Source organism: Notolepis coatsorum (assembly GCF_963971535.1).
Source record: "Notolepis coatsorum genome assembly, chromosome: 14".
Lineage (NCBI taxonomy): Eukaryota > Metazoa > Chordata > Actinopteri > Aulopiformes > Paralepididae > Notolepis > Notolepis coatsorum.
The window spans coordinates 15,328,214-15,354,848 of record NC_140178.1 but is presented as its reverse complement, the minus strand read 5'-3'; the positions used below and the strand labels follow the sequence as shown (position 1 = coordinate 15,354,848).

Genomic DNA, 26,635 nt, shown 5'->3' with positions numbered 1-26,635 from the left:
GTTATTTTCCTTGAAAGAAGTTTGTTTATACACCTGCTAATATTTGTTAAAACTAGCGTTTTGCACAATAAGCGGTGTATTTTAGTAGAAATGTTTATCTCCGTGAGCCTTGGTTTTGGTGCACTACACAACGTATATGCAGCCTGGTCAGAGATGGTCCAATGACATACGGTTTCAGCACAGAGGTCAAAAGGGCAAACTCCTACCTTCTCTAGTTTGGATATAGCCAAGGAGTAGTGGTCTTTGACTTTGAACTGCATGAAGCGCATGTTGGCCGGGTGGGTGAGTTCTGTTATGATACTGAGAGCAGGGAACAGTCTGAGTGGAAGAAACAGAGAGAGAGACAGAGAGAGAGAGAAGTTAACGAACATGTTTTTTTTTTTTTCTTTTTTTTATCCACTTTTTTTCTCCCATTTTCTACATTTTCTCCCATCCCAATTTCGTATCATCCAATTCGACCCTCCCCTGTCACGAACGCTGTTTCTTGCCTCCCACAAGCCGGCTGCAATGTGGACTAAGTCATACATAGCACAAGTCCCCTCCGGTACTTGAGGTAACAGCAGTCACATCTTTTCACCTGCGCAGCTCGATCTCTCAGTGGCGAGGAGTAACGCGTGGGAGGCTCACGCTGCCCCCGACACTTCCTGATTCTACTGCGCAGGCGCACCAACCGACCTGTAGGAGTCGCTGTCCACACCGCCCGATCCCCACCCATCAGTTTCCCACCCCCTAATACGGCCAATGTGTATTAGTATGGACGGCCAGCTAAACTGAAAGCAATGTGGAGCGCTGGGCTCGAACAGGCAAGCCCAGCGTCTCCGTCATTCGTGGCGAGCGCCTTGCCCACTACGCCACGTAGCCGCCCACGAACACAGTATTAAAGGAAGCGTCTGTCTCTGACCAAATCGCGAGACACGAAACCACGGGATGAATCCCAAAGCCCCGGACTTGCCGGCTCACAGACTTCAAAGTGCATCTTACGTTTAGTCATCTATCTGACGCTTTTATCCAAAGCGACTTACAAGATCTGTACAACAAGTCAGCAGGAAGGGCACAACTCTGGCAGGTAACTCTGGCTAAGTAACATTGTTCGTCGAACAGTGGTGCTACAGTCTTGAGAGCATAGTAAAGACATTATTAGCATAGCAGGCAGTATAATAGGCATGGATTACGTAGTAGCAAAGTGCATGATAGTAAGATAGTAAGACCATGATAGAGGGTTAGTGGTTTTTTTCTTCAGTTTTTTTATAAACTAACTGTAAAAGACGGAATCTCTGTCTGTTTGCGTGTGTGTGTGTGTGTGTGTGTGTGTGTGTGTGTGTGTGTGTGTGTGTGTGTGTGTGTGTGTGTGAGAGAGAGAGAGAGAGAGAGAGAGAGAGTGTTTGTATGTGTGTATGTGAGTGAGTGAGTGAGTGAGTGAGTGAGTGAGTGAGTGAGTGAGTGAGTGAGTGAGTGAGTGAGTGAGTGAGTGAGTGAGTGAGTGAGTAATGTTCTGCTGTTACTGTAACCTTCCAACACACAACAGCAAGGGAAAGTACACTGGCCACAACATAACATGCAAAGTAGCTTTTTACATACATTACATGATCTTGTGTGAAACTGAGGCAGACACTAGTTCACACACACGGCGCAGGCAGACACTAGTTCACACACACGCCGCAGGCAGACACTAGTTCACACACACACGGCGCAGGCAGACACTAGTTCACACACGCGGCGCAGGCAGACACTAGTTCACACACGCGGCGCAGACAGACACTAGTTCACACACGCGGCGCAGACAGACACTAGTTCACACACGCGTCGCAGGCAGACACTAGTTCACACACGTGGCGCAGACAGACACTAGTTCACACACGCGGTGCAGGCAGACACTAGTTCACACACACGGCGCAGACAGACACTAGTTCACACACGTGGCGCAGACAGACACTAGTTCACACACGCGGCACAGGCAGACACTAGTTCACACACGCGGTGCAGACAGACACTAGTTCACACACGCGGCACAGGCAGACACTAGTTCACACACGCGGCGCAGACAGACACTAGTTCACACACGTCGCAGACAGACACTAGTTCACACACGCGGTGCAGACAGACACTAGTTCACACACGCGGCGCAGGCAGACACTAGTTCACACGTGGCGCAGACAGACACTAGTTCACACACGTGCCGCAGACAGACACTAGTTCACACACGTGGCGCAGACAGACACTAGTTCACACGCGCGGCGCAGACAGACCTGAAGAGGGTCTGCACGTTGACGATGGTCTTGGCGTCGGCCATGTAGTCCTCCTCAGCGATCATGGAGCTCTCTTTGTCCACGACCACCATGGTGTCCGCGAACGTCACTCCACATCGCAGCAGGCTGTCCAGACTGACGGAGGAGGAGGAGGAAGAGGAGGAGGAGGAGGAGGAGGAGGAGGAGGAGGAGGACGATAGTCAAGGAGACATAAACACAAAAGAATGGGCAGGAAGAATGAATCAAAGAACAAAGTTATGTTGTGTTGTGTTGTGTTGTGTTGTGATGTGTTGTGACGTGATGATGTCATATGAATATAACCATCACATGATGTACATTCACACAGTTACAATTATCAATAAAAACTAAAGAAGAAAGAAAGAAAATAGAAAATAATTTTTTTTTATATAAATAATTATAATAACACAAAGAATATAGCAAGTTCTCTCACCAGAATAACATTTTAACATTTGCTTAAGCACCACAATTATAGTCAGCCATCACCTCAGAGAATATTACATCATATAGAGCCCAAACTGATTTCTTTCTGAATAATTGCTGTTCTTAATAAAATTTTAAACCGACCTTACTTGTAATCTGTGTTAAATACAGCGGTAGTCTGTCCCAGTGTGACATAGCTCTATACATTACAGCTTTCTTTAAAGCATTGGTTTTAGGTTAAGGGTAACATGAGGCGTTTTGTAAAAGCACGTCTCGTATCATTATGACGTCTATCATCTGTGTGTGTTATCTATGTACACAAGTATATATAGGATCTTAAGGCACAGATGTTTCTCATATATTGGATCAGGCTGTATGTCAGTCTCTTCTACCCTCATCCATGACAGCCTGGCATGCATCCCTTCCACACTGTGCCTTATTGAGCAGTAAGTGCACAGAAGACAAGGGGACAAGTACATGGAGAGAAGAGAAATAATGATGATAATAATAAAACACATTTCCTTTTCTTTTCAGGCCTATGACGGGGTGGGTTGGGGGGGGATTATTATTATTTTTTTTTTTTTCAACAGTGGTTGGTGCAGGGGTTTGGGGGTAGGATTTTTTTTTAAATGAGGCAAGGGGGAAAGCCAATGCTTGTAGTTGGCAAAGAATGTAAATTATGTTTTATGTGCATTGTATGCCTGTACCTGTGCCTTTCATCAAAAAAAATATATATATATGTATATATGGAAAAAAAGAAAGAAATAATAATAATACACTTTATTTGTTTCCTTTCATACAAGAATTGCAGACCAAATTGCCCGCACAGCAGTGATGTAGACACAAAATAGACATAGGCATATTAAAAATGAGCATAAAATGGGCACAATTATAGACATAGAAGCGAAAGAGGAGAGGAAGATGGATAACGACCTCTGGGACTCTTACTTGTCAATGGAGCCCACGGTGTAGAAAACCATGGGGAACCAGCAGATGGCCTCCAGGAAGTCCGCCTCAGGTCTGAGCCAATCAAAACACAAAACACATGGTTCTGATGAGCCAGTAGCAGATCTTGGTACTGTACCATAAACAAGAGCTACACTCCCCCGTGGAGAAGGACCCCCTCGCCCCCTCGCTCAGCCTGAGACATACAGCGTATAGCCTTAGGTGTCTGCCGAGTGCAATCACAGCATTTTATTTATTTATAAGAGAAAATGAATAACTATTTATTAGGGATGCTCGATATTGGCTTTTTTACCGATACCGATATTCCGATATTGTCCAACTCTTAATTTCGATACCGATACCGATATCAACCGATACCGATATATGCAGGGTTTCTCCCCAAAAAAACTGAATAATTTCAGGTAATTAATAATTTCACTGGATGCATTCAAAAGGCTTTCTAAATGTAAGCATTATCTGTGCAAAATATGATAATTAAAAAAGTAAAAATTAACATTACATATCTCTTGTTGTTGAATTAAACCAACATGCATACTTTTGACAATAAATAAAATAAGAATTGGTTCTTACTTGCTTGCCTGGGTAAATAAAGGTTAAATAAATGTAAAAAAAAAAAAAAAATCGATATCACATTTTACTGCCGATATCGGCCGATAATATCGGTCGGCCGATAATATCGGACATCCCTACTATTTATTGTTTTCCACTCGCATTTGGCTGCCTGTCTTTGTGTACTGGCTACTAAGATACTCAACCCTTTATTTTAACCCCTCGATAGAGGGAGACCCTCATTTTCAATGATGCTGAACAAACACATCCAAAAACCTTTGAGCAAGTAAAAAATAGAAACTTTTAACTTGCAATTTTTTTTTTTTTTTTTTGTATAATTTTTTTTTTTTTTTTTTGTATAATTTTTTTTTCTCCCATCCCACTGTTAGTTGTTATGCCAATTCCCAACCTCCTTCCTGGTTGTTGCGCACCCCCCCCCCACTGTTGGTCCGGGAGGCCGGAGACTGTCACATGCTTTCCTCCGACACATGTGCAGCCAGCCGGCAGCCAGCCTGGCAGCGCAGATTCTCACCGGGAGAGTGTAACGTGTGGAAGGTCACACTACCTTTCTCCAGATCCTACCCTCGCTGTGCAGGCGCCCCGACCGAACTGTAGGGGTCGCTGTCTACAACGCCCAGGACCCACCCACGGCTCCCCTCCCCCTAACTTAGCCAAACGAGTTAGTATAGCGATCAGCCCGAGCCAAGGCAATGCTGACTCTCCGGGAGTCGAGACCGCAGCCTCTTGCATTGGTGACGAGCACAATCTCCGCTACGCCACCTGACCGCCCCAATTTTTTTTAAATACAATAATATAAAACAACATAAAAACAGTTACAGGCCGATAGTACTATCCTAAAGTGTCCAAGAGGAATACGAATATTCAGTTTTAGGTCATGTTGCAAGAGGTGATCGGCTGCAATCTGCCATCCCTCTAGGACCTGTACGCCTTCAGAACTCGGAAGCGTGCAGGTAAGATTGTGGCGGACCCCTACCACCCCGGTCACAACCTGTTTGAGTCACTCCCCTCTGACCCCTACCACCCCGGTCACAACCTGTTTGAGTCACTCCCCTCTGACCCCTACCACCCCGGTCACAACCTGTTTGAGTCACTCCCCTCTGACCCCTACCACCCCGGTCACAACCTGTTTGAGTCACTCCCCTCTGACCCCTACCACCCCGGTCACAACCTGTTTGAGTCACTCCCCTCTGACCCCTACCACCCCGGTCACAACCTGTTTGAGTCACTCCCCTCTGACCCCTACCACCCCGGTCACAACCAGTTTGAGTCACTCCCCTCTGACCCCTACCACCCCGGTCACAACCTGTTTGAGTCACTCCCCTCTGACCCCTACCACCCCGGTCACAACCTGTTTGAGTCACTCCCCTCTGACCCCTACCACCCCGGTCACAACCAGTTTGAGTCACTCCCCTCTGACCCCTACCACCCCGGTCACAACCTGTTTGAGTCACTCCCCTCTGACCCCTACCACCCCGGTCACAACCTGTTTGAGTCACTCCCCTCTGACCCCTACCACCCCGGTCACAACCTGTTTGAGACACTCCCCTCTGGCAGGAGGCTGCGGTCCATCAGGGCCAAAACCTCACACCACAAGAACAGTTTCTTCCCCTCTGCAGTGAGCCTCATCAACAAGGACACTCACTGACACCCCCCCCCCCCCCCCACTGTGTTACATTAACACACCCTACTGGACTATATACTTGCCCACTGTATTGTTACTTCATTCTAACTAGTGTATATAATTGTATAATTGACCACATCTGCCCAGTTGCACAGGCCTGGCCTACTCCTATTCCTATTTTATTTCTACTTATAATTGTACTATATCTATCTATTGAGCCATATTTAATTTAGTTTATATCCCACATAATTTTATTCAACCTCTTATACAGTCGTACAGCCCTGGCCTATATTTAATTTCATAAATATATTATTCTATTGTTCTATTCTTAACTTAGCTCATATTCCATTTTATTTTACTCCACCACTTTGTTTGTATTATCTGTCTTTATTAATGTCTGTCCGCTAATGTCGCACCAGTAACGTCCAAAGCAAATTCCTTGTATGTGAAAAGTATACTTGGCAATAAAGACCTTTCTGATTCTGATGTTGCAAGAGATTCTATGAGTCTGCTGCAGTAAAACTGTAAAACTGTTTCCTACAGTAGATCAGTCCTGGCATGAGGAACATAAAGTCTTTCTACCCAAACCAATACTACATAGTCTTTGTAAAAGCAAAGGATGATCAACTGTATCAATGCTTTTGACAGATCCACAAAAAGGGCAGCACAGTGTTTCTTATTATCTAATGCAGATCATTCATAAATAATGAATAGCTAACTCAGCTGATAGTGCTGTGATTAGCTCTAAATCCAGATTGGTGTGGACTTAGAAACTAAGTGACTTGAAAGAAAAAACTTTTCTTTTTAAATAAAATATTCCTGGATTTTTGCTAAGGAGGTAATTATTCAAATAATCTCTATCACCACGTTTAATGTAAAGGAATCACACAGGCAGATTTCCAAACACTAGGGAATCTGTCCGTTGAGATAGAAAGATGTGTTAATTTGTCTGTAATAATTGGAGCGGACAGTTTCAGAGAAAAAATAAAAAGAATAAAATCTTTCCTCTCCAGTTGAATTGGTTTCAATGGCTTGAGATGCTGCAAGTGCATCATTAGGAGAGAAGGGATGAAAGGGGAACTGAGAAGCACGGTCCATGGTGCCACACATTCCTCATCAATAAGAAAGGGCCCAGAGTCTATTCCTTCTCAAATATATGCATCAGAAATGTGTTTGTCAAAACTAAGCTAGACAAATCTCATTCTGTTCAGAAATCGTATAATATAACAGATATTCTCCTATTTTTATATTCAGATCTAATTGTAATTGCCTATTGAGAGAAAATGGTGGTTTTTTTCAATGTATATTTGGTTATAAACTGATATAAAGAGACGCTTTAAGAGGGTAATATCATTATCATCACGGGATGATATTGACGGTGGTGGAACCAGTGGTTTCACAGGCACAGGCCGCGTCAGCGAGGGTGTTTGTTTTGAATTCCTTGTAAGAACAAATTGATAAGAGCAAGGGGGAGGGGTGACATCTTTAATGAAACAGTAGAGAAACGCTTTGAAATGTGTGTAAAGGTTAAACGCGGTTGTCATGACAGCGCGGCACATGACAACCAGAAAGGGGTGGGCCGTCGTTGCTACGACGAAGATCTATAAGTCGAACGGTGTTTCCGGGTGTAGGGCAGACTAAAATCTGACTGAGACTAAGAGGGAAGAAACCAGGAGAGACTCTCTCTCCTCTCACCACGGATGGGGGGGGAGGAAGAATGCCACATCATCATTAGCTTCGGCTACCACGAGGATGGTCTTGGCTAACGAACAGGCCTGACCACTGTTGGACTGAAAGATCATCAGATAGACTGAACACAGCGAAAAATCATTAGAATAGACTTTTCAAGGACAATACCATCTGTTAACATCTGAGCTGAGGTTTCTGTTTATCAAATAAACCACGCTTCTCCTTGTAAGGTATTTCACGTTGTCGACGTGTCGAATTCTTACGGAGGTGGAGAATTATTATGGTTTGCGGATTGTACTAACGGGGAGAGATAAGGATCTTATCAGCCGGTATCGGAGACGTCAGGACCATTAAAATGACACAACGCAGAGGAATTGGATGGAGAGCCAAACAGACGAAGACGTGATACTGGCCAGTTTGATCAGGATCTAACACTATGTTTATGTATTTCTACTATTAGTATTGCCCTGCCCATACATGTACCTCCCCTCCCCCCTCCCCCATGCTGCTATGACACCCGAATTTCCCCCAAGGGGATCAATAAAGTAATATCTTATCTTATCTTATGTGTAGGTACTGGTAGGGAATTTTGTTTTTGTTTGCATCTACTGCTTTCCAAAATGATGCCGGGTTTGAGTAGGGGCTATAGTAATTAGGTCTAAAATATTAATTTGATTTGGATTTTCTCACAGCTGAAGTACATTTATTTGTAAGTTGTATAAATTATCAAGTTGTATGTGTTTCAATGTTGTCGTATTGTTATGATTTTATATCCTGTGTGATTTCATATGCTTTTTTTTGTGTTGTTGCTTATTTCTGTATGTACACTCGACGTGACTGTAAATGAGGGAAACCTCAGTCGCCTTTCGAGGGGCAAGATCCTTGTTCCCAGAGAGAATCGAGAGGAACTGCCACATTTGGAATGTAGGCCATCCATCACAAAGAGTAACACACATCAATAGGTCAAAACGTGAGCAGAGAGCATTGTCCTGGAATCTTTTAATAAAACAGGGACCTGGAAAAGCTCCCCCTCTTCCATTGTGCCCGGCGATTTGAATAAAGAGCCACTTTGCTCCCGCCCGCACGACCCAGTGACCCAGTTATCACGACTCACATCCACCACGGTGGCGGTACACACCGGTGTGTCGACCGCTGACCTACTGACCTGCTGTTGCACTTACATGCTCTCAAGCAGCAGCACAATGGGGTTGAGCTCCTTTCGAGGTCGGTAATAGGCCCTCAGAGGGACAATGAAGTTGTAGAGACCGTTTCCCGCGCTCTCCGCTGAAACGATGATCATCTTGTTCCTGAAGCCGTAGGAGCGGGCGTCCTCGAACGGGACGTGGTGGCAGGCCTGCGGGGGGGCGGAGGAGACGAGCCGGTTAAGACGGCGGACGGTATGTGAACTAGGTTGATCAAATCAAATCAAATCAAATCGAATTTATTTGTAAAGCCCGAAATCACAAGGTAATCGCCCCCATGGGCTGTATAAGTCTTCTTTAAACAAGTCAAGAAGAAACATCACAATAAATCATGAACAAAAATCCACCATAAAATCCAAATATGCGACACTCCCCAATGAAGATAAGGGAAAAACTCACTAAAAACCTAGCAATAGGAAAAAAGCACCACAGCCGATGTGGAGGAGAGAAACCTTAGATGGGCCGTTCAAAGGGGGATCCCCCAAGTTGGATGTCGGTGATAATATAGTGTTGGATGATCGATGGGTGGAGAATAAAACAGGCGAATAGTTGGTATGTATATAAATAAATAAAACACATACTGTATATGTACATGCAATAGCAACTAAGGTACATAAGCAAATTGATTGTCGTGAATGAATGAAGTCCGGTGCTGTTTAAACATCTGGGATCACTATGGTCAGTTAGAAAAGCTTGATCGCTAAAATGACCACGATTTCTCTTTGTAACCGTGTGAGATTTTGTCCTCTTTAGCTGTGCATAATTTTTTTTGCCTTCCTATATTTTTCTCCCATCCCCCAATTTTGTCGTTATGCCAATTCCCTTCCTGGTCGTTGCGCGCATTTCCCTACTGTCGATCTGGGGAGGTTGAAGACTATCACATGCTGCCCTACTGTCGGTCTGGGGAGGGTGTAGAACTACCACATGCCTCCTCCGATACATGTGGAGTCTCCAGTCGCTTCTTTTCACCTGACTGTGAGGAGTTTCACTGGGAGAACGTAACGCGTGCAGAGGTTCACGCTATTTCCCCCAGATCCCCTACCTGCGGAACAAGTGCCACAACCGGCCAGTAGGAGTCGCTGTTTGCAACGACCAAGACTCATACTCTCACCAGCTTCCCACCAAGCTGCCAATTGTGTTCGTAGGGACGACTGACCAATCCGGAGGTACAGCTGGATTCGATACCAGAGCCTCTACGCTACCCAGCTGCACCTTAGCTCTGCGTTTCTGACATGTGCAATGGGGCAGTGATCACTAACTCCTAGACACTCGAAGACACCACAGGCAATCATGTTGTCAATCCCATTGGATAATATAAGATCAATTAAGAGCAGACTTGGGTCAAATTTGATCCAGTGGGTTCTGTTATCAGCTGGGTTGAATTGAGGCCCCTTCAAATTCTGTCCACTCTATACAAGTTGTAGCCCATTAGAGCCATGTCTGAGTCATTAATACTTTCACTTTGATACATTGATACTCGATACTTGATATAATTGATACATTGATACTTGATACTTTGATGCTTGATACATTGACACTTTGATACATTGATACTTTGATAAATTGATACTATCACAACCACCAGCATCATTCATTTACATCCGGTACCTTGTCCATACGCAGGCAGCAGAAAGGCATCTTCTCCTGTAGTAGATGGCACAGGGCAGGGGAGCTTCCGATGTACGGAGAGTTCAGCGGGTATCCCTTCACCCACCTGCAGGGGGCACCCACGCGCAGACACACACAGTTACCGCTGAGCCGGTTTACTCAAAACGCTGACTCAAAACGCTAACTCAAAACGCTAACTCAACACGCTAACTCAAAACACTAACTCAAAACGCTAACTCAAAACACTAACTCAAAACGCTGACTCAAAACACTAACTCAACACGCTAACTCAAAACGCTAACTCAAAACACTAACTCAAAACACTAACTCAAAACGACAACTCAAAACACTAACTCAAAACGCTGACTCAAAACACCAACTCAAAACACTAACTCAAAACGATAACTCAAAACGCGAATTCAAAACAATAACTCAAAACACCAACTCAAAACGCTAACTCAAAACGCTAACTCAAAACGCTAACTCAAAGCCTTAACTCAAAACGATAACTCAAAACGACAACTCAAAACGACAACTCAAAACGCGAACTCAAAACGATAACTCAAAACACCAACTCAAAACGATAACTCAAAACACTAACTCAAAACGACAACTCAAAACGCGAACTCAAAACGATAACTCAAAACGCTAACTCAAAACGCTAACTCAAAGCCTTAACTCAAAACGATAACTCAAAACGACAACTCAAAACACTAACTCAAAATGATAACTCAAAACGATAACTCAAAACACCAACTCAAAACGCTAACTCAAAACGCTAACTCAAAACGCTAACTCAAAACGCTAACTCAAAGCCTTAACTCAAAACGATAACTCAAAACGACAACTCAAAACACTAACTCAAAACGATAACTCAAAACGATAACTGAAAATGATAACTCAAAACGATAACTGAAAGTGCTAACTGAAAACGCTAACTGAAAACGCTAGCTCAAAACGCTAACTCAAAACGATAACTCAAAACGCCAACTCAAAACGATAACTCAAAACAATAACTCAAAGTGCTAACTGAAAACGCTAACTGAAAACGCTAGCTCAAAACGCTAACTCAAAACGATAACTCAAAACGCCAACTCAAAACGATAACTCAAAACAATAACTCAAAGTGCTAACTGAAAACGCTAACTGAAAACGATAACTCAAAACGCCAACTCAAAACGCCAACTCAAAACGATAACTGAAAACGATAACTCAAAGTGCTAACTGAAAACGCTAACTGAAAACGATAACTCAAAACGCCAACTCAAAACGCCAGCTCAAAACGCCAACTCAAAACCACAACGCCGCCGCCACTCACTCGCAGTGTCCGCCCCACCACCTCTCGTCTCTGTCGCTCTCCTCCTTGCCCTCCTCTCCGCCCTCGTCCTCCGACTGGTCCCCCAGCAGGTCGAAGGTGGGGTTGCTGACCCCGTCCACCAGCTCCAGGACCGGGGCGATGCTGTGCCGCCTCTCCTCTGCCGAGTCCGCCATGGCCGGCAGAGCCAGGGTGTTGGCGCCTCCCGCCTCCGCCCTGGAGCTGCTCCGGCTCCCCCTGCCGCCACCCAGCCCCATGCCGCCCGGCTCCTGGCCCTCGGGGCTGCTGTCGCTGGAGTCCTGGAGGTCGATGGCCACCGTGCCTGGAGGAGGAGGAGACGGAGACACGGTCGAGATTCAAGAGATGTATTTGTCACATACATACACGAGACATGTAGTGGTAGTTGTACCTTAAGGTAGTTGTAGAGAATTGAAGGCTGGCATCTGTAAATGCAGATATAAGTACTTTATTCTTATTTTATTTTATTATCATTATTATTATTATTATTATTATTATTATTATTATTATTATTATTATTATTATTATTATTATTATTATTATTATTATTATTATTATTATTATTATTATTATTATTATTATTATTATTATCATTATTTTCTTTCCAATGAAATGAAAATCAGAAAATAAGTGGTATATGATGGAAGATATGAAAGTCAATGCTTGAAGGAAAATGGACTTCAGAAATCTGTTTTTAATTTTTCATTTACTGTTCTGTAAAAGTCTTGTCGAATGTAATGTTTTATGTTTTGTGTGGATGTTTTTAAAATGACCTTTTTTGTAGTGTGTTTGTGTGAGAGAGTGCAAGTGAGGATGTGTGGTGTCTGTGTGTGTGTGTGTGTGTGTGTGTGTGTGTGTGTGTGTGTGTGTGTGTGTGTGTGTGTGTGTGTGTGTGTGTGTGTGTGTGTGTGTGTGTGTGTGTGTGTGTGTGTGTGTGTGTGTGTGTGTGTGTTCGTGTGTGCTTGTGTGTGGAGAGATCAGTGTTCAGTGTTCTGATGGCCTGGGGGAAGAAGCTGAGTCGGAGTCTCTCTGTTCTCGCTGCAGTCGAGACTTAATCAAGACTTGCGTCATACCTGTGGGTGTCGGTGGCTGCGGAAACCTTCCGAATCGTTTGAGATTAATGTCCCTCCCTTAGCCCAATGTGTTAATTCTGAACGACGTTTCTCATTTGGTGTTGTGTCACTTATGGAAACACACTCTTCTTGCTGGGCTGACAGCAGGGAAGGAGCTGGTAGTTATGCGCTGGAAACGGCCTCATTTGCTTTGCTCTCAGAGCGTGGACTTTGATGTATTTGGACCAGGGTTGGGTACCGAACTCTGTACTTTTAAGGGTACCGACCGAATTACATCGGTACTACAGAGTACCGATTCACGTTAGATCAATCGGTACGAAATTCCTGTATAAGAGTATAAGAGTGTAATGTTACTAGACAAGAGGGAGCCTTTTCCACAAAATATATGACTGTACTGTCCCATCTCTTGGGTCTTTGGAAAGACCAGACGAGGTCAGAGGAGTTCCTATCTACTGAGGATGGCCAGATAATGTTGATATTTAATAATAATAATAATATTTTAAAACATAATACATGCATGCTTACCAACTGTTCGCCTGTTTTTACTGCAACACTACTATCACCGACATCTAAGAAGGGAGATCCCCCCTTGAATGGCCCTTCTAAGGTTTCGCTCCTCCACATAGCCTGTGGTGCATTTTTTTCCCCTATTGCTAGGTTTTAGTGAGTTTTTCCTTACCTTCGCGTGGGGTCTGGGAGTGTTGCATTTATTTATTTATTTTGCATTTATTTAAAAAAAGATTTGACCTTATGGTGTTCTTGTTTTGTTCTTGACTTATTGTGATGTTTCTTCTTGACTTGTTTAAAGACGTGTACGGCCCTTGGGGACATTAACGTGTGTTGTCGGGCCTTACAAATAAATTTGATTTGATTTGATTAATACATGATCATGCGATTTATTTTGTGATTTTTACAACAGTAAATAACAAAATGTTGAAATTGAGAAGTTTGTGTTGACAGAGTCTGGCTATGGGGTGACAATAATGTGGTCATGAGGCATGGTTTCTACCTTCAGCCTTTAATCGGCGTGGTTTATTATTTACATGGCAAGGCAACAGTACATGAGTTCTCCTCTCCGTGAGAGGCAGGTGGGAAAGAGATAGAGGGGGAGGAGACATCTCCTTAAATACGCTCCACCTGGTGGTAGCATTAGCGGCTCCGCCTATAGCGCCCTCTAGTGGAAACAGTTATGTACAGTCAGTGGAAACAGTTGTGTACAGTTAGACAGTTACTTGCAATCCTACATAGAACCTCTAACTTTAACAGTTTGGACTTTGAGATGTTTTGTTATTACAGAGAGAGTTAAGTACCGAACTGGTATCAATTCAAATGTGAACGGTACCCAACCGTTGCAGTGTGGAGTCTGGTCTGGCAGACAAGTTGAAATCCATTATAGATTGAGGTGATGGTGGTGATGGTGGCTTACACCTCAGGTTCTCAGATGGTTTTCCCCTTTTATATTATATATTTATATTTGTATTTTATTTTTGTATTCTAAAAAAGTGAATATTATTGTTTTTGTATGTTTATCCTAAATAAAAAAAAATAATAGGATCACAAGAAAAAGACATACCGAGACACAGTAGGCAGGTTATCAGCCTGAGTCTAGCCTCTGTGAATAAACTGTTTGCTTTAATCTTAAACTGTCTTCATACAGAGTGTATAAAGACAGTCGACAGTGGTTGTCAGAAGGTACCCGGTTAGATTCCTCCCAACAGCGTGTCGAAGTGTCCTTGAGCAAGACACTTAACCCCTAACTTCTCCCCAGATGAGTGTGTGAATGGGTGAACGTGAGGCATAGGTTGTAAAGCGCTTTGGATAAAAGCTGCTGTATTAATGCAGTCCATTAGAGTGTCAGACCTCGGGGGCTTGGAGAAGCAGAGGTGTGTAAAGATGTTGATTCTGGGTAAAAGGTGCATAAAGAACACAATGTGGAAGTCGATCATCATTCATTCGACCCCAGGTCTGCTCCAGCATTTCAACCCGGCTCGGCCTAGTGAGAGAGCCACAGTTAAAGCCAGTTCCAGTGTCCTCCACCAGGTGGCGTGTCTGTAAAAACCCCTCTCTCCCAGGCATTTCATCAAACAGAGACAAATGAATGCACGTTTGACATTTAAGTCATTTTGGCGGCTGGTCTTATCAAGGCCGGCTCGGATCAGATATATCGCGCTTCCGTCACATCTGTACGAATCATTCCGAATGAATCCCATTGTGTCTCTCTAGTCTAAATGTGAGCGTTGCATAATCAATGGAACATAACATGACTCTGGGGGGAAATTAGATGCCGGAACTTTCTGAGGCTGTTTTAAGGAGGAGAGTGCAGTGTGTTGTAGTTACACAGTCAGCACTAGGGTTGCGTAGTAACAGATTACATGTAACTGGATTACAGTAAGTAAATTACACAAAGAATGTGGTCACTTGGTAACTAAATCATCGGTTAACATGTTACTGAGGAAAAACACAGTTGATCTGATTGCAGAGGCCTTTGGAAAACGAGGGATTACTTGTTGGATTACTAAACATGTCTGAAAGGGGAGACGGCATTCTGACGGCGAGATTAAGGATACATACATCTGATTAGCACTATTACTCAGTAGTACTAATTTATCTTATTTTATACCCAGTTTAATCACCTGTACTTTGGTATATCACTATCGCGCTTTACTGTTACATTTGCACTCTGGTTGGATGCCAAACTTCTTTCCGTTGTATTGTACTTGTGCTGTGTATGATGACAATACATTTGAATCTAGTCTAATCTACTTGTACACTACTTTGTGAAGGTAGATGATGCTAACGTTGATTGATGGAACACCTGGGTTCTTGTCTCACTCTACCATGCTATATATACAGGGTGTAAACTGCCACATTGGCTATTTGACCGCGGGTGCAAATAGCATTGTTTGCAGTGGCCACCTGGGTGCTAGTAGCATCTGCCTAGCGATACTCAAGTGAGCATCTGTCAATTGGAATAAATTATCTGTGCAAATTTGCACAATTAAAAGGGTGCTGTGAGTGGTATTTGTTTGTTAAAATAAGTGATCTACATGTTAAAATAATAGCTCTACATTCTACTCTCTCTCTCTCCATCTCTCTCTCTCTCTCCCTCTCCATCTCTCCTTCTTTCTCTCTCCTTCTCTCTCTCTCTTTCTCTCTCTCTCTCTATCTCTCTCTCTCTCTCTCTCTCTCTCTCTCTCTCTCTCTCTCTCTCTCTCTCTCTCTCTCTCTCTCTTTAAGGACCCCCTCAAAAACGAGATAGCATATCTCAAGGGGTTTATCCTTCTAATACATTTCAAATTTCAAAATCTCTCTCTCTCTCTTTAAGTAAATAAGTCAAATAATCTGCCAGTGCAGTAAGCAAATCTGGCTTGGTAAGATTTCTTGACATAAGTAGAAATATCTAGGGTTCTCTCTCCTGATTGGATGAAGTGGGAACGGGATACCAGGAAATGTATTTTGTGTTTACTGCAGAGCAGGAGGGACTGGGAGACCCATGTTACTGACCAGACAATCTATATCAGCGATGGCTGTTGGAATGTAGAGCTATTGAACACTTACTTTAACAAAAAAAATTGTAAGTAATGTGAAGGCAGTGTTCCCCGCTCTGACTGACCCATGCTGGCGATGATGCTGTGGACCGGCAGACGGGTGAGGCCGTGGTAGATGGTCTGGGGAACCCCCTTGGCGTTGCCCCCCGGGCCCCCCCGCGAGGGCTCCCTCTGGCCCCTGACGAAGGCCGAGTTCTCCTCCTTGGAGATGTTGATGTAGAAGCAGGTGTCGGAGGCCCCCATGATGTGGCAGGGGCCCGGGTTGAGCAGGATGTTGGTGGTGTCCTGCCGACGCACCCCGATCAGACACACTCCGTACCTGCGGACGCACAGGGCGGCTTTTAACCCTTTCACTACCACACTGCAGACGGTTAACCTTTCACTACCACACTACAGACAGTTAACCTTTCACTACCACACTACAGGCGGTTAACCTTTCACTACCACACTACAGGCGGTTAACCTTTCACTACCACACTACAGACGGTTAACCTTTCACTACCACACTACAGGCGGTTAACCTTTCACTACCACACTACAGACGGTTAACCTTTCACTACCACACTACAGGCGGTTAACCTTTCACTACCACACTACAGACGGTTAACCTTTCACTACCACACTACAGGCGGTTAACCTTTCACTACCACACTACAGACGGTTAACCTTCTGTAGTGTGGTAGTGAAAGGTTAACCGTCTGTAGTGTAGTGTGGCAGTGAAAGGTTAACCTTCTGTAGTGTGTTAGTGAAAGGGTTAACCTTCTGTAGTGTGGCAGTGGAAGGGTTAACCTTCTGTAGTGTGGTAGTGAAAGGGTTAACCGTATGTAGTGTGTTAGTGAAAGGGTTAACCTTCTGTAGTGTGGCAGTGAAAGGTTAACCTTCTGTAGTGTGGTAGTGAAAGGGTTAACCTTATGTAGTGTGGTAGTGAAAGGGTTAACCTTCTGTAGTGTGGTAGTGAGAGGTTAACCTTCTGTAGTGTGGTAGTGAAAGGGTTAACCGTATGTAGTGTGTTAGTGAAAGGGTTAACCTTCTGTAGTGTGGCAGTGAAAGGTTAACCTTCTGTAGTGAGGTAGTGAAAGGGTTAACCTTATGTAGTGTGGTAGTGAAAGGGTTAACCTTCTGTAGTGTGGTAGTGAAAGGTTAACCTTCTGTAGTGTGGTTGTGAAAGGGTTAACCCTTTGTCGTGTGGCAGTGAAAGGGTTAACCTTCTGTAGTGTGGTAGTGAAAGGGTTAACCGTATGCAGTGTGTTAGTGAAAGGGTTAACCTTCTGTAGTGTGGCAGTGAAAGGTTAACCTTCTGTAGTGTGGTAGTGAAAGGTTAACCGGCTGTAGTGTGGTAGTGAAAGGTTAACCTTCTGTAGTGTGGTAGTGAAAGGTTAACCTTCTGTAGTGTGTTAGTGAAAGGGTTAACCTTCTGTAGTGTGGCAGTGGAAGGGTTAACCTTCTGTAGTGTGGTAGTGAAAGGGTTAACCGTATGTAGTGTGTTAGTGAAAGGGTTAACCTTCTGTAGTGTGGCAGTGAAAGGTTAACCTTCTGTAGTGTGGTAGTGAAAGGGTTAACCTTATGTAGTGTGGTAGTGAAAGGGTTAACCTTCTGTAGTGTGGTAGTGAAAGGTTAACCTTCTGTAGTGTGGTTGTGAAAGGGTTAACCCTTTGTCGTGTGGCAGTGAAAGGGTTAACCTTCTGTAGTGTGGTAGTGAAAGGGTTAACCGTATGCAGTGTGTTAGTGAAAGGGTTAACCTTCTGTAGTGTGGTAGTGAAAGGGTTAACCTTCTGTAGTGTGGTAGTGAAAGGGTTAACCGTATGCAGTGTGTTAGTGAAATGGTTAACCTTCTGTAGTGTGGTTGTGAAAGGTTAACCTTCTGTAGTGTGGTAGTGAAAGGTTAACCGTCTGTAGTGTAGTGTGGCAGTGAAAGGTTAACCTTCTGTAGTGTGTTAGTGAAAGGGTTAACCTTCTGTAGTGTGGCAGTGGAAGGGTTAACCTTCTGTAGTGTGGTAGTGAAAGGGTTAACCGTATGTAGTGTGTTAGTGAAAGGGTTAACCTTCTGTAGTGTGGCAGTGAAAGGTTAACCTTCTGTAGTGTGGTAGTGAAAGGGTTAACCTTATGTAGTGTGGTAGTGAAAGGGTTAACCTTCTGTAGTGTGGTAGTGAGAGGTTAACCTTCTGTAGTGTGGTAGTGAAAGGGTTAACCGTATGTAGTGTGTTAGTGAAAGGGTTAACCTTCTGTAGTGTGGCAGTGAAAGGTTAACCTTCTGTAGTGTGGTAGTGAAAGGGTTAACCTTATGTAGTGTGGTAGTGAAAGGGTTAACCTTCTGTAGTGTGGTAGTGAAAGGTTAACCTTCTGTAGTGTGGTTGTGAAAGGGTTAACCCTTTGTCGTGTGGCAGTGAAAGGGTTAACCTTCTGTAGTGTGGTAGTGAAAGGGTTAACCGTATGCAGTGTGTTAGTGAAAGGGTTAACCTTCTGTAGTGTGGCAGTGAAAGGTTAACCTTCTGTAGTGTGGTAGTGAAAGGTTAACCGGCTGTAGTGTGGTAGTGAAAGGTTAACCTTCTGTAGTGTGGTAGTGAAAGGTTAACCTTCTGTAGTGTGTTAGTGAAAGGGTTAACCTTCTGTAGTGTGGCAGTGGAAGGGTTAACCTTCTGTAGTGTGGTAGTGAAAGGGTTAACCGTATGTAGTGTGTTAGTGAAAGGGTTAACCTTCTGTAGTGTGGCAGTGAAAGGTTAACCTTCTGTAGTGTGGTAGTGAAAGGGTTAACCTTATGTAGTGTGGTAGTGAAAGGGTTAACCTTCTGTAGTGTGGTAGTGAAAGGTTAACCTTCTGTAGTGTGGTTGTGAAAGGGTTAACCCTTTGTCGTGTGGCAGTGAAAGGGTTAACCTTCTGTAGTGTGGTAGTGAAAGGGTTAACCGTATGCAGTGTGTTAGTGAAAGGGTTAACCTTCTGTAGTGTGGTAGTGAAAGGGTTAACCTTCTGTAGTGTGGTAGTGAAAGGGTTAACCGTATGCAGTGTGTTAGTGAAATGGTTAACCTTCTGTAGTGTGGTTGTGAAAGGGTTAACCGTACATACAGTAGTGTGGTAGTGAAAGGGTTAACCGACTGTAGGGTGGTTGTGAAAGGGTTAACCCTTTGTCATGTGGCAGTGAAAGGGTTAAATGGCTGAATTGTGCATTTACATAACAGCTTTTATTCTAGCGCTTTAGATTAGATTCGATTAGATTCAAACTTAGTGTCACTCATAATACGGCACAAGTAGCAGTACAACAAAAATAAGTTTGGCGTCCAACCAGAGTGCAAATGTAGCAGTGCAACAGCAATATACAATCTACAGGTGGTTAAAGGAACACGGCAACATTTTGGGAAATTGGCTTACCGTCTTCTCCAGAGAGAGACAAGAAGAGAGATACCAGTTTCCTCTCTGTGCGTTCAGTAGAAAGCTATCTGGCTGCACCGGCTGCACCTAGGCATTGTCCAACTAACACCTCTCCCGAAGGCTAACCGGCACTGTCCGCTTCCATTCATTGTGCTAAGCTAGGCTAACGTGCAGCCAGCTTTCTACTGAACGCACAGATAGGAAACTGGTATCTATCTTCTTGTACCCAGTTTAACCACCCGTACATTATATATATTGCTGTTTACTATTTATGCCTCACATTTTACCCATTCATTACACATTCACACACCGACGGCGGAGGCAGCCATGCAAGGTGCCGACCTGCTCATCGGGAGCAATTAGGGGTTAAGTGCCTTGCTCAAGGACACTTCCACACGCTGCAGGGAGGAGCCGGACGCCCGGGAACCTTCTGATTACCAGACAACCGCTTTACCCCCTGAGCCACTGTTGCCCCTATCAGTGGGGGGGTATTATTATGATCAAATTTGGGGTTGTTTTATTTTAAAATGTTTATTCTTCAGGGCATGTCTGGTTTATTAGATAGGGGAGAGAGGGACAGGAAGTCAGAGGGGGGGAGAGAGAGAGAAGGGGAATGAAATGCAACAAAGGTATCAGGCCAGAGGCAATGGAGTGAACAGAGGCCTTGCACGTGTGTAGTTGTCTCTCTTCCAACATGGCTGCCTGTCACCATTGGTAAAAGAAAATGTCTAATATCTGCACAGTGGTAGCAGCATACTATTGCTGTTCCATTGTGATTTGTTTACAAGATCCAGTAAAAAGTTCTTACATCTTTGTTGATATATTTCTCATATAAAAACATACTGTAGCACCTGATCAACAGAAGAGCCAATTGTTGCTATGGTGTTGATATGATAAATATATCTATAGAAATTAACACATTGGTGTTTTATTAATGGATCTTGTAAACGAGTCGCAGTGGAACAGTAATACCATGCTTTTACCATGTTTTACTGTGGTAAAGCATCCACTACATTTACCAACTCAGAAATTTAAAATGTTCTTTCAAAAGGGGTTCTTAATGGTTATTATAAGACAAGACAGCCATGTTGGAAGAGAGACAACCACACACACATTCCATGCAAGGCCTCTGCTGTGGATGTGGATGTATGTATACATTACTGTATATACCGGTATACATTTATATTTACCACAGATATATATAATATAAAACATAACATTCTTCTATATACCTACTATACACCTACATATAACCCATATAACTCATGTATGATAGCGTGTACAATAATCCTGTATATACTGTATGTATATATTTATTCTTACCGTATATCTATCCACATCTGTCTGTACATATCTGTAGATACTATATCTATATCTGTACATACTGTATTCCTTACCTACTCTTACTAGTTACGTTGCTGGCCAGTATGCTGGCCAGTATGACTACTACCATAGTGTCTATGGTAGTGTCACTGTACAACTCTGTACATACATCTGATTAGCACTATACTAGGTGTAGTAGTACTCATTTATATATTTTATATCCAGTTTAATTACTTGTACATTGTCTATTGCTATTGCATTTTACATTTGCACTCTGGTTGGATGCCAAACTTCTTTTTGTTGTACTGTACTTGTGCTGTGTGATGACAACAAATTTCAATAAAATCTAATCTAATTATAGGTGGCCATGTTGGAAGGGTTAGACAACCACAAACATTCTGTGCAAGGCCTCTGTTGTGGGTGTGTATGTATGTATTGTATACTGGAGGGACGTGCCGTCCATATAAGCAAGGCGCTTACCCAAGAAAAAAATAATAATAATAACACTGTGAAATATTATTTCTATATATATTTTTAATTATTATTGAAATAAAAGTACTAATAACTGTTTGTTTGTTTTCATTAAAAGAGTCGTCATCTAGGGCGGTTAGGTGGCCGAGCGGAGATTGCGTTCGTCACCAGCCCCGGAGCTGTGAGCTTGATTCGCCTGTTCGAATCCAGCTCACAGCTCCGGGGTTGTCACCAGCTTGGCTGGCCGTCTGCACTGATACAATTGACTGTATCAGAGGTAGGGAGAAGCTGGCGGGGTGGGTCCGGGTCGTTGTAAACAGCGACTCCTACAGTTCGGTCGGGGCGCCTGCTAAGCGCGGATTGGACTTGAGGGGGATAGTGTGATCCTTCCACACGTTACACGCTCTCAATGAGAATCCGCGCTGCCAGGTGAAAAGAAGCGGTGATTGGCTGGACGTGTGTCGGAGGAAGCACGTGGTAGCCTCCACTCTCCCAGATGATCTGACTGTGGGGGGTAAGTGCGCAGCGACCAGGAAGGGACTGGGAATTGGCATACGACTAACATTGGGATGGGAGAAAATCGGAGGAAAATGGAGGGGGAAAAAGACAAAAAAAAAAAAAAAAAAAAAAAAAAAAAAGTCGTCATCTGTGGTTAATTTTGTTTTAGCTTTTTGGCCCCACCCGCATGTGTAAGCACTCTCTCTCTGTTTTCTCTAGCGTCGATTCGAAAGCATAATAAGAATGCATTTCCGGGCGGCTAAGTGGCGCAGTGGGCAAGGCGCTCGCCACTAACGCAGGATATGCTGGGTTCGAGCCCAGCTCTCGGTGTTGCTTCCGGCTTGGCTGGTCGTTCATACTAATACAATTGGCAGTATTAGGGGGTGGGAAAGCCGGTGGGTGGGGATCGGACGTTGTGGACAGCGACTCCTACAGGTCGGTTGGTGCGCCTGTACAGCAGAATCAGGAAGCAACGGGAGCAGCGTGAGCCTCCCACGCGTTACTCCTCGCCGCTGAGAGATTGTGCTGTGCAGGTGAAAAGATGCGACAGCTGCCTCCTCGTGTACCGGAGGGGACACATGATGCAAGGCTTGGTCCACATTGCAGCCGACCAGTGGGAGGCATGGTCTAACAACGTTCGAGACAGGGGAGGGGAGAATTGGATGATACAAAATTGGGATGGGAGAAAAATAGAAAAATTTTATCAAAAAAATAATAATAAGAATGCATTTCCACCACGGCATTGAATTTGTTCCCTCAGCCCGCTACTAATATGTCCAGGGTAAGCATGCTTACAAACCAATCAGTAGCTCTTTCGTTCCGGTACATTATCTGTTACTAGGTAAATTAGGATGTCTTTTTTAATAAACGTCATCATGCTGAGTGAGATTTCGAAACTTCAACAAGCGGGCGACTTTTACAGTAAAGTCACAAAGGTGTGACTTTGCAAGGAGAGACGCATGGATTTCGTGTTCAAGTAAAGGTAAGATAACATATTTATATTATTATATTTCAGCAGTTATGGCCCTCTGGTTAATACGGTGGCGGTGGCGATGGCGATCTGAGTTAACTTCTGTGCTGCACTGGTTATACTTTATTCATTTAAGACCGCCGTGTCTAATTTACTTTTGAAGGTATGCCTTGTACTGTGAAGTGGCGATCTGAGTTAACTGCTGTGCTGCACTGGTTTTACTTTATTTAAGCGGTCCACGGCCCTTATATGGGCAACGTGTATTTGAGTAATTTTATCATAAAGTCTGCCACTGTAACTCTCCGCTTACTGTTTATTAGTGGGTTCTAGGGCATACATTTGTCTGAATGGCATTTCCTTGACACTGCACTCAGCCATAGCATTTGTGCTTGGCACAATGTGTAATTAATAGGGATGTCCGATATTATCGGCCAACCGATATTATGGGTCGATATCGGCAGTAAAATGTGATATGGGAAAATATCGGTATCGGTAAAAAAAAAAAAAAAAAAAAACAATAACAATATTTGTTTTTTTGGGGGGGGGGACCCTGCATATATCGGTATCGGTTGATATCGGTATCGGAAATTAAGAGTTGGACAATATCGGAATATCGGTATCGGTAAAAAAGCCAATATCGAGCATCCCTAGTAATTAAGTGTATTCAAATATTTGTATGCTTACTCTCAAAGCTCACGGCACGCGCCTGGTATACTGTCAGTGTAGTAGTACGTCGTGTATCATCCACTTACTTCTTATGTGCGTGGAAGGAGGCGAAGGTGAAACTCTTCCCCTGGTACTCCCCAAAGAACTTGCTCTCCTCCAGACGGATGTGATGCACCTCATTGGCCGAGCAGCGGCGGTAGGTGCGCTGCCATTGGTCCGCCGAGCCGGCGCCTCCCTCCCTGAGAAGGCGGGAGAGGGGATTGATTGGGCACAGGGGGGACGTGGCTGACCTTTTCGAGACACACTGTGCCACAGTGCCCCATCAGAGACATTTCCTCCCAAGGCTGCTCACACAATCTCTGTCAGAGCGGCCGATCAATAGCTCAATCAGTGCCCAGATGAAGCCAAGGACACGACAGTCTGTCTGAAACGACAGTTGGCCGGTAGCGAATGTGCAATTCTTAACACTGTGCGGTAATAAGAAGTGCTCATCTATCTTAATTTATTGATCTCATTTACTGCTGCTACCTTTTTGACTGATGAGAGCTGCTGGATACCTGGATTTCCCCAAGGGGATAAATAGAGTATCTATCTATTAGGGTATAACGGTACACAGAAGCCACGGTTCGGTACCTCGGTTTTTGGGGGTCACAGTTCGGTACGAGTTCGATACAACAGGAAAGAATATTTATAATAATTATTATTATTATTATTAAATATAATTATCTTTATTATGTTATACTTAGTTCCTTGCCGCTTGCCGCAGTAGTCAGTGATACCCGGTGTCATTCTGTGTTCAGGCATCCACTGAGTAAATTAATTGCCTACCGCCCCCACACCTCACGGTGTAGCTTTTTAAGTTTCAGTTTCACTTCTAGAGTAGATTTAACTTTACGTGAAGCAGAGAAAGAAGACTCTAGAGAAGAGATGACATGTTACACAACATGGCAGAGGATTTATCAATATTTTGGATTTAAACACTGCAGCAGCTCGACTGGAGAGGAGCTAAGTAAAAGTATGTTGTGCGTTTTCGTTTTTCTCTCTCGCATCAGCTGTGAGTGAAAGTCGCGCGGAGGAAAGGTGGTGTGGGGGTGTGTGTGTGTGTTATTATACAAAGACAATTTGGACGTGTGTTCGTTAGTGATTAACGTACCGTGGCATTCGTTCGGTACACATCGCGTACTGAACCGAAGGTCCAGTTATCGTCGAGGAATCCTTTTGGTTGCCCCAAACAATAGCTTAGTTCACACCTAGTGAGAGGCCAGGGGCTACGGCCCCCACCCCTCTCTATTTAAGCTCATTGTCTCCTCCTCTTCCTCAGTGTGTCTCCTGGCCACGATAAGAGCCAAGCTCATTTAACTAATTGTTCTTTTTACTATTAAAAATATTTGATCAGAAGATCCGTCTACAACATAATTTCTCTCTCTCTCTCTCTCTCTCTTCTCTCTCTCTCTCTCTCTCTCTCTCTCTCTCTCTCTCTCTCTCAAGATTCAATAGTTTTATTTCAAAACCACAGTGTTAGATACAACTATTGAATCTTGAATCTTGAGAGAGAGAGAGAGAGAGAGAGAGAGAGAGAGAGAGAGAGAGAGAGAGAGAGAGAGAGAGAGAGAGAGAGAGAGAGAGAGAGAGAGAGAGAGAGAGAGAGAGAGAGAGAGAGACCAGAGTTAAGTGGACCAGAGAGGGACGTCCTGGTTCCATGGAGACTGTGAGGTGAGGACAGGAGACAGGCGCGCGTGTTGTGTTTGTTTTCGGTGAACATGGGACTGGACTGAATTACATAAACAAGTCTCCAAATTCAAATTCATTCATGTACAGGGACGGCTTGCCAGGCTGGCTCAACGTCATGACACTTCAGAGACACAGACTAGCCAGGAGGAGGAGGAGGAGGAGGAGGAGGAGGGAGGAGGAGGAGGAGGAGGACAAGGAGGACAAACGTTTCCCGTCTGCAGCCAGGAAGAGAATTGTGCAGAGTTCCTTTCTGCCTGTATTAGACTATGGCGATGTGATCTATATGCATGCTCCTTCCTCCCTGCTTAAAAAGCTGGATTCTGCGTACCATGCTGCTATACGTTTTGTAACGGGTGCAGGCTCTCGCACCCACACTGCACTTTGTATCAGTCTTTAGGATGGTCCTCTCTGTATCAAAGAAGACAATCACACATGTTGATTTTTATCCTGAAGTCATTGCTAGGTAAGCTGCCCTTATATATCTCCAGACTTCTGTCCTTTTATACTTGCTTTTTAATACCAGACGAGCAGCAAATGGGATGGTTTTAAATGTTCCTTTGACGCAGTCAGAGCTTGGTAATGCTGCATTCTCCCTTTTTATGGAATACGCTGCAAGTGAAACTTTGTCTAGAGGCACTTCCTACTGTGAATGCTTTTAAAGGTATGCTACGACTAGCCCTTCATTTTTAATTTTTAATTTTAATTTTTTTAAGGACATACAGTAGGATAAGAAACGAAAAATAAATAGAAAAAAATAAAATTGCAAAAGGAAAAAACTAATTTAACAATGTACTGTATATTCTACATGCCCTGTTTTTATGTTGAAACTTGTTGTGTGCCGTGTTGGCCAGGACTCCCTGGAAGAAGAGATCTTCCTGGATAAATAAAGGATAAATAAAAAAAATAAAAAAACAAACACTGACCACTTATCCACAGTGAAGGCAACACACACCACAGGCTTTCACACAGCCAGCTGGAGATTAGGACCCGGGAGCCCGAGCCTGCTGTCTTCTCCTCCGCTACTATCACCCCCTCTCTGGCACTCGAACACAGGCCAAGCAAACATCTCTAATGACACTTTCCTGTAGCTAAGTGGCCGGCGACTGGCACCTGGATCACATGATGCCACTCACCTGTTGAGTGGCTGGAACGCTCCGGCGCGCTGCTTGAAGGCCTCCTGCGGCGCTGTTCTGAGAGAAGAGGGCGGGTTTGAGAGAAGAGGGCGGGTTTGAGAGAGAGGGCGGGGTTTGAGAGAAGAGGGCGTGTTGAAGTTAGAGGTTCTATGTAGGATTGTTAGTAACTGTCTAACTGCATAT

The 26,635-nt window shown here is 44.0% G+C and overlaps 1 protein-coding gene across 1 annotated transcript in view; it reads right to left on the bottom strand.

The window, feature by feature from the left end:
• Nucleotides 1-26,635, bottom strand: part of kcnt2b (potassium sodium-activated channel subfamily T member 2b) — a gene marked incomplete at both ends in the record, with an annotated part of 193,009 nt that overhangs the window by 34,306 nt on the left and 132,068 nt on the right. Inside the window, 9 exon segments of the mRNA XM_084329018.1 lie at nucleotides 207-318; nucleotides 2,247-2,381; nucleotides 3,636-3,707; nucleotides 8,715-8,887; nucleotides 10,344-10,449; nucleotides 11,662-11,980; nucleotides 16,363-16,616; nucleotides 23,675-23,827; nucleotides 26,453-26,504. Of these exon segments, the coding sequence (XP_084185144.1) occupies nucleotides 207-318; nucleotides 2,247-2,381; nucleotides 3,636-3,707; nucleotides 8,715-8,887; nucleotides 10,344-10,449; nucleotides 11,662-11,980; nucleotides 16,363-16,616; nucleotides 23,675-23,827; nucleotides 26,453-26,504 (1,376 nt within the window).